This window comes from Lathyrus oleraceus, chromosome 1 (genome assembly GCF_024323335.1).
Source record: "Lathyrus oleraceus cultivar Zhongwan6 chromosome 1, CAAS_Psat_ZW6_1.0, whole genome shotgun sequence".
In the NCBI taxonomy this organism is placed as follows: Eukaryota; Viridiplantae; Streptophyta; class Magnoliopsida; order Fabales; family Fabaceae; genus Lathyrus; species Lathyrus oleraceus.
This window is the reverse complement of record NC_066579.1, coordinates 149,463,412-149,472,672: the sequence shown is the minus strand read 5'-3', so window position 1 is coordinate 149,472,672 and position 9,261 is coordinate 149,463,412. Positions and strand designations below refer to the sequence as shown.

The 9,261-nt window shown below is 37.0% G+C and overlaps 1 protein-coding gene across 1 annotated transcript; it reads left to right on the top strand.

The window, feature by feature from the left end:
• The first annotated feature begins 6,812 nt into the window (after positions 1 to 6,812).
• Positions 6,813 to 8,884, top strand: LOC127096434 (uncharacterized). Its single transcript, XM_051035005.1, has 4 exons — positions 6,813 to 7,115; positions 7,266 to 7,699; positions 7,798 to 8,164; positions 8,282 to 8,884. Exons 1-4 carry the CDS (start codon positions 6,813 to 6,815, stop codon positions 8,882 to 8,884), a joined length of 1,707 nt encoding a protein of 568 aa, XP_050890962.1.
• Positions 8,885 to 9,261: the final 377 nt, after the last annotated feature.

The following is a 9,261-nucleotide window of genomic DNA, read 5'->3' as shown; positions in this document are numbered from 1 at the left end:
AAAACCCACAGAAGTGGTTCTATAAATAGAACCATTGTGCAGAAGCATTTGTGCAGTTGAAATTTCGCTTCTCTCTCTCTCTCTCACTCAAAGCCTTCATTCTTAGCAGCTAGCACTGAGATTGAAGGAATCCATTCGTGTGGACTGAGTAAAGGCGTTGTCACCATTCAACGTTCGTGATCACTCCTTAGATTTGCATCAAAGGTTTCCATCGCCACAAGAGGTAACGATTCTATCACTGATCATGCCCATTCGTAAGGATCACTAAAGGAGAAATTTTTAATTTCCGCTGCATTATGGATCGTTATTCTCCTTCAGATACCACCACCTTTGTGATCCTCTTCTCATCCCGAATTCAACCTTATGCTCCAAATTCATTTATCTGAATTGAGCAAATGGAATTTCAAAAATGTTTTTTAAGCAAGCATGCCACGAAAAATAAAATTAACTGATGAACACGATCAACCAACACCAGATAAGTTAGGGGAAAACATCAGAGAGTGAATGACTACATTGTGGTAACTTGTTTGAGTTTAAATGATGCTTAGAACTACCTTGTCTAGATGGTGATCAGAAGTTGATGAAGCTTGATCTAGTTAGAGCACTTCAGAAGGTCTCAGAGCTTGGAAATTGTTGCAAAAGTTTCAGAGGATGCCGAAGATGCTAATGGAATCAATAAATTAGATTGAGACAAGCTGAAACTCAAAACACGATAGTTGATTTTTTCTGGAAAATTTCAAGTTGCAGCAGGGATTTCTTGGTTCTCAAAAGCTTGGAAATGAATGGAGTAGCTTCCTCTATTTATAGGGAATGTGTTTGGATCCAAATACGTGTGGAGTCATGCTGAACTTTTGCAAAACGAATTTGATCCGGATGTGGGAAAAATATGACTTGCAACTCATCAAAACACAACCAAATGTTGTGTTCCAAAGGTCAATTAACTTCTAGAGACTTGGTTAAACATGTTTAGGTCCAAAGAACATGCTAATTTGGCTTGTAATTGATATTAGTGAGGTTCAAATTTCGGGCAATGGTGATTTCTTCAGTTCTAAGTCACCATGTTCAATCCAATGGGGCACCCTACTCGGGAGGCTTTTTGATTCCATTCTTTTTGCAATGTGTTGACATCATAGAAAAGATTAAAATGTGCCAAGAAAGGTTGCATTTGGATGTTTGAGCACAAAGTTATGTCATGTTGAACTTGGCATGAAAAACTGATCATATAGCTTAGAAAAATCCAAGTGTTCCATGGCTGAAAATGACCTGTAACGTCTCAATGAATTTCATTGATTTCCAAGCATATTTTGACCTTGATCCTTGAATAAAACTTGTAAAGGGAATGACAAATGACATTGTGAAAAAGGAATCAGGATCAAATGTTTAAAATTGAAGAAGTTATGATCTTTGAAAGTTGAGAAAAAGTCACTTGAAAATAGGTCAAATTTCACTAAGTCTGCAAATGACCTATAATGTCTCCAAACTTTTGATGATCCTCCAAGCATAATTGGATCCTATCATGTAAAGAGAAGTTGTAGAGGATTTTGAGAAGATTCATATGCAAAAAGAAGCCTTAAAAAATGTTGAGAATTGAAGGAGTTGTGATCCTTGGAACTTTGAATTCAAATGTTGACTTTTTGGTTAAACCTCTTAGAACAAGCTTGTGCACTTGGAATTTTCTTGCATTTCAAAGCACATGGGTGATCATATGAACTTAAAATAAGGTTTCCTTTATTGCATATTGATTAAAAATTCTCAAATATTTAAGTTTCTTATTGAAGAAGGCATGGAAATAAACACATGAACTTTTGACTTTCCTTGAGAAACAAGTAACAAAACTTTGAGATGCTCTTGATTGAAAAAGACCTACCTTGCATAATAAACTTAAGGAAAATAAAAAATATTTTTTCTATTTTGATTATTGGTTAGATAAGCAATTAATCATATAAACACAAAGGTAAAACACCAACAAAGAGGTGCTTGGTGATCTCTGCAAGAAGTAAACCCACAGATGAATATGGGGGAGGATCAAGATGTGACCTTGTTTATGTGCAAGGATGCCAATGGTATGTGGGATCTTAGGGTTAAAAATTATGGTATGACTCATATCCTATCATATTATTTGTGCCTATGCTATTTGCTCTTTGTCCACTTGGACCTTTGTTTATGTTTATGTTCTTTTTTTCATTTGTCCATTTGGACTTATTTTTATCTTAAAGACATTAATAAATGGAAAAAAACCACTAAACAATTGGTTCTCTTGATTAATGGACTCGAGGTTACTATCATTGACATTGTTATCGAGTTATGGTCTGAGAACTAGGATCTTGACCCTTGATTTGGGAGTTTACGATTTGAGACCTTGGGATTCATCTGGTACCTTTGACTTTGGGCTTCTTTTGAAGACTTGGCTTGGTTACTTTGGTTTCATCTGACACATGGATTATTCTTTGCTTATTTGGCTTGATTGGGGCTTAATCTAGAGTTCTTGCTTGACTCATGTCATAAATCTTGCTATCTCTTGGTTAGTTCTTTCCTCCCTAGATTTTACTTTATGTTCTAGGATAGTATCTTCATCTTCTTCCCTTCTTTAATTTTCAAAATATTCTCTCTCTTACAAAAATCTTTTTGTTTTCAAACTTGAACCACTTTCTCAATAAACCTTGACTTTTGTCAAGTGATTTTCAAAATATTTTCTTAATAAATGCTAATACATCTTAAGCATATTCAAACCAATTTCAAAAGACTTAAAAAAATACATAACTCATTCAAACTATTTTGTGCCATTTGTGCAATTTTTCTTTTAAAAACCTTTTCTCAAAGTTTAGACATGAGTCATTTCCATAGTTTAGATGTAATTCTCCTATCCCCATAGTATTGATGATAATTCTTTTCCACCTAAGAGAGCCAGTGGCATACTTGTTGATCTTTATCAAAGTTGGAGCTCTTCTCCGTGGTGATGCAAAGTTCTCATGCTTGTGGGTGGCTAGTTGAGTGTTCTCCTTAAAATGACAAAATGTATTTTCATTAAAAATGAATCAAAACAAACATCTTTGTTATTTTTACCATGAACTACGAGGTTTTGATCCACCATTTCACTTTGTGGGTACGTAGGCATGAGGCTCAAGAAGTCTTGGCAAACACAAAAATCATAAAAAAAACATTTCTCTTCTTATCTCCCCGATATTTTGCAAACAACACCATTTTAAAGCCAAAATGCACAGATTTTCAAAGAGGTACCTATAGAGTACTATAGATGTTTAGGATGCTAGTACATTCCCTTTGCATAACCAACCCCCAGACCCTTATCTCTATTTTTGGTAGTTTTGTTTTAAAAACTTCTTTGGGTTTTGTTCATTCTTTTTTCCTTTTCCTTTGGAAATAATAAAAGCGCGGTGACGACTCTTGCTTTGTGAGTTAAGTTAATCAATAGCTTAATCTCAATTTTTTTTACTGCTATAGAAAAGTGACGACTCTGTTAGGGAGTAATCCTTAGTGGGTTTATCCTATCTTTGTTTATCTGTGTATATTATGTTTGCTGGTATTTGTTATTGTTTGTTCTGTCTGGGTGCTTGGTGATCTCTGTATGGTGAGATAAGTCCTATACCCGGACTTGAGTGCTCTAATGATAGAAGGGTGTTATAGTCTTGTTTGGCTACGCGAAGTTAATCCTTAATGAGCTGACTTGAAATCCCCCGCTCAATGGAGACCCCTTTGGGATTACTGATGTCTTACGAGTAATCGTAATTGACATTACTTTTTCCGACCTGGGAGCCCGAGAAGATGAGGACCTTAGAACCCTTAACCCATCTTGGCCTTTTAGGATGTAATGCGGTGGTTATTCAGGTGTAGACTTGAATTAGTTGTTACGCAATACTACACTTGAACGAGTTTCTCTTGAGAACATTATTGGTTGGAGAGTAATCATTTAAGCCGATAATATCCAAAAGATGGAATTATGACTTTGGGAAATTTTTTAGAACCTTGTTCTACAAGTGATTATACCCTTAGTACATACCTTATGGGTTGGTTCTTACCCTTGGCTCCATGCTCGTGACTCTGAACCTTTGGACCTTGCTTGTGTGCCTTATGTGATCTTGTTTATGGTTATTGCATCACGCACTCATTGCATTCATGAGCATTTTTCTCAGTTTTCAAGGAACTTAAATATTCTCTTTGTAAACATCACATATATTTTGACCATGGATATTGGAAGAAGGAATACTCAGAAATACAGTTTCAGATGTCCGGATCTTAAGGAATTGAGAAAGCTAGCATCTTTTGTGGGTGATCCTAAGGATTTCAGAGACTGTTTTGGAAGACTTTTGTTTGTTCTATCTACTGATGTTGAAGATGGTCTTCTTTGTACTCTAGTTTAGTTCTAAGGTCTCGTCTATCGGTGCTTCACTTTCCCTAATTATCAGTTGTTGCATACCATGAAGGAGTATGCTTATCTTTTGGGTATACCAGTTTCTGATAGGGTTCCTTTTTGTGGTTTAGAAGGGATTATGGAGTTTCAATTTATTATTGGAGCTATTCACATGAAGAAATCTGACGTAGATGCTAATCTCACTATCAAAGGAGGTATCAGAGGGTTGACTTTAAAATTTATGATTGAGATAGCCTCTTTTTTTGCTAATGCCGATAGCATGGTGAACTTTGAAGTTATTCCTGCCTTACTCATCTATGATTTGGTCTTGTTTCCCAACATTGACAATTTTATTGATGTTAATGCTATTAGGATCTTTTTGGTTGGGAATCATGTTCCAACTTTGCTTGGTGACACATATTTATCCATTCATCATATGACTTCTAAGGGAAACAAAATTGTTGTCTGTTGTGCACCTTTGTTGTACAAGTGGTTTATTTTGCACTTGCCGTAGTCTCCTATCTTCAAAGAAAACAAGGGTTGTTTAAGGTGGTCTCAAAGACTTATTTCTCTCACCAATGAGGACATCACTTGGTATTCTTCTGTTTACGACAACGTCAAGATTATTGATAATTGTGGGGAGTTCTCTAATGTTCCTCTTCTTGGTACACAAGGAGGAATCAACTACCATCCGACTTTGGAAAGACATCAACTTGGGTTTGCTATGAAGGACAAACCTAATAACACTTAGTTAGAGAGTATATTTTGCCAAGAAGGGAAAGACACTCAAGGATTTAAGGCTAGGATGGTGCATGCTTGGCACAATTTTCATAGGAAAGGAAAAAATGAGCTTAGATTGAAGGACTGTATAGCTTTGGAGCCTTACACTAGTTGGGTGAAGAGGAGAGCAAAAGAATTCAAGATGCCTTATGCTTATGAGATGCCTATGTCTTTAGTAGTGGCAAAACCACCCACTATTCATATTAAAGGCATAGAGGAGTTGCAAGAAGCTTTGGATAGGATGAAGCGAGAGAATGATGCTTAGGAAGACAAGTTCCACCCTTCAAACCTCGAGAAGATTGAATTGCAGAAGCAGTTGAAGGAAAATGATGACTTGATAGAGTTGCTTAAGCAACATGCTATGAAGAGGTCAAGGAACCAAGAGGATTTATTTTTTTCTAACATTTCATCATCTACTCATCTTCCTACTTCCAGTGTTTGGAAAGGCATTGTAGATCATCTTGTGATAGAGAAGGATGCCATGAAGAGAAACAATGAAAGAGAGATCAAAAGACTTCGCAGGAAGTATCAACTTGGAGTTGGGTCATCATCGGATATGATTCCATAGACCTAACTTCCTTCCTCTTACGTCTTAGGATTGTTGAGATTGTATTTCAGATTGTAATCCTTCCCATTACTAATAAAATGATATTTTCAGTATTTCAAAATGTTTTATTTCCTTTATGATGTTTGTAGTTTGCTTTATATCTTGAAGTTCCTTGAAAACTTTGCTTTTGCATTTGCATATCAAGTATCATGTTGCATCTTAGTCTTGCTTTATATGAGTTTTCCAGGTGTCTTATTTCTTCCTTTTCTTGGTCTTTGTTTAGACAAGTTGTCTCACCAATACAACACTTGTGCTAATCAATAAAAGAAGATGGATAATTTAGAGCAAGAGAATTGTGAACTCCGCGAGGAAGTGACTATTTTAAGGGATAGTTTGGAAAGGCTCTCTACTATGATGGAAGCTCTGATGGATGCTCAGAATCAGCCTCCTCCTCCTCAGACTCCTCTTCAGAGGACTGTGATTTATGAAATCACTTCTATGCCCATTAATGTGGCTTCGGTCAGTGCTCCACAATACCAAATGCCTCCTGGTTTCCCTTGGGGTATGCCTCCTAACTTTATGCCAGAAGGGTATCAACCAGCTGTTGAAGTTCCCATTGCTCAACCTGTTATGTTTGTACCACCTCCCGTGGTCCATGCTACTCCTTATGTGGAAGGACCTGTTTTCTATGCCGATCAGAGTGAAAGTGTTGGTGTCTATGAAAGGATGAATGAATTTCAAGATCAGTTTCAAGCAATGCAAAAGGAGATTAAAGCTATGAGGAGAAAATATTTGTTTGGAAAGAACGCTCATGATCTTTGATTATATCCTAATGTAAAGATCCCTCATAAGTTCAAAGCGCCAAATTTCAAGAAATATAAGGGCAACTTTTATCCTTTGAGTCACTTGGTGATGTATGCTCGCAAGATGTCAACTCAAACAGATAACCATCAACTGTTGATTCATTACTTTCAAGATAGTTTTGTTGGTGCCACTTTGAAGTGGTACATGGGAGTTGATAACACCCAGATCTGTACTTTCAATGACCTAGGAGAAGCTTTTGTTCGTCAATTAAAGTATAATGTGGACATGGTGCCGGACTGAGATCAACTATGTAATATGTCCAAAAATGATAAGGAAACTTTCAAAGATTATGCGCAAAGATGGCGCGAGATTGTTGTGCAAGTCAGTCCTCCGTTAGAAGAGAAAGAGATGACAAAGCTTTTCTTGAAGACTTTGAGTCTGTTTTACTATGACAGAATGGTTGCAAGTGCTCCCAGTGATTTTATCGAGATGGTAAACATGGGGATGAGACTTGAAGAGGGTGTCCGTGAGGGACGATTGATGAAAGAGAGTGGTTTATCTGGCAGTTCCAAGAGACATGGGAATGGTTTTTCCAAAAATAAGGAACATGATGCTAATGTTATTTCTCAAGAAAAGCATAGGAGATCTCCGAGAAGCAATCAACGTCATCAACACGTGGCGCCAGTTATCCTGATTATTTATCCTATTCCATTTGTTCAAGTAGCACCAAATTATCAACCACGTTATAAATAATGTACCCATCAACAGAATCACCAACATAACCGTGTCCAAAGACAAGCGCAATTTGATCCAATTCTGATGTCCTATGTGAAACTATATGTTGCTTTGATACAAAAGAGTTTGGTACATACTAGGACTCCACCAGCTATTCCAAAGGAACTTCCATGGTGGTATAAATCTGATCATCATTGTGAATTCTATCGAGGTGCATCCGGTCATGACATTGACAACTGTCTTGCTTTGAAAACTGAGGTGATAAGACTAGTGCAAAGCGGTATTTTGTCTTTTGAAGATTCTGGTCCTAATGTGCAAGTCAATCCGTTTCCTAAACATGGTGGTGCAATTATGAATATGATTGAGGGATGTCTTGGAAAGTACCGTGTCTTTGATGTCAATCTGATTAGAAGATCCTTGGTCGAGATGCATGCAATTTTGTACGAGTTGAGTTATTACGAGCTCATGTTTCTTGTCGCATCTGTTCTAGAAACCCTCGAGGGTGTGTTGTGGTAAAGAGATATTTACAATAGATTCTAGATAAAAATCTTATTCATATTACCAGAGATAGGGATGAAGATAAGCATTGTGTAAATGTCATAGTTCCCCATTTCAATATCCCCGAACCAGTTGTGATTGCCTACAATAGTCAAAAGTCTGTTGTTTCTCCTTTGGTTATTCGTCTGGCGGGTCCTACACCATACGAGTCTGACAAAGTTGTTCCTTACAAATACAATTCTACAATGTTGGAAGATGGAAAGGAAGTCCCCATCCCTCCCCTTTCTTCTGTTATCAATATTGTTGATGTAAGTGGTGTAACCCGAAGTGGTCGAGTATTTGCTTCCGTGCCCACTAAAAGAATTGAAGATACTTTGGTGGGTAAGCAAGCTCAGGTGGAAACTCTTGTTGTTCTGTCAAGCCAGTCCAGTGGTGTAAACTAGATATCTGATCATGATGAGGTACTGAAGTTGATTAAGAGAAGAGAATATAATATGGTTGATCTATAATTGTATACCCCGTCCACAATATATGTCTTATCTTTACATAAGGTCTTTGAGAAAGCCTATGTAGATCATGATGTAACAATTGGTCAATTCAATGGCATTGTGGCCAAGATTACAGCATGCAATAATCTGGCTTTGGATATTTATATGAATTGCCAAGAAGATGCTCTGTCCAATGTGCTGGTTGACACCGACTCTTCTCTGAATTTTATACCAAAGTTCACTCTGTCCAAGCTCTCTTATCAAGGTGCTCTGATGAGGTTTAATGGGGTTGTTGTGAAAGCCTTTGATGGCTCGAGGAAAACTATGATTGGAGAAGTTGATCTCTCGTTAAATATAGGTCCATGCTCATTTCAGATTACATTTCAAGTGATGGACATTCATCCCACCTATAGTGGTCTCCTAGGTCATCCATGGATTCACGAAGCTAGGCCAGTGATGTCAACCTTCCATCAGAAGTTAAAATTTGTGAAAAACGAAAAGTTAGTGATTGTGGGTGGTGAACATGCCATGTTGGTAAGTCATCTTTCTTCATTCTCGTATATTGGTGCTGACGAAGCTATGGTAACTCCGTTCCAAGCTCTTTCCACCGTTGATAATGCTGTTAAAAAGAATGGGGAGTCCATGACTTCTTTGAAAGATGCCTAACAAGTTGCCGAGAATGGTCAATTTGTTGGATGAGGTCAAGTTGTTAAACTTGTTGAAAACAAAAAAAAAGTTGGTTTAGGATTCTCGCCTGGTTCAACCCGTCGAGATTTGAAGCATATTCAAGACTTTTTTCACAATGCTGGTTTCATCCACTTCGGAGATCAATCTGCTGCAAGTATTTCATGATCAAACAAGAAATTACACTTAGAACTTTGTTATTACTTCATTGTTTGCTTATCTTTAATCATTTGATTATTTTCTTCTTCTTCCTTTATACTCCAATAAACTATAATTTTGTTGCTTAATTAGAGAGATAAATAGTAAAAAATACAGGATAATAAAAAGCAAGAGTAAGTGGATAACACAAACACACAAAA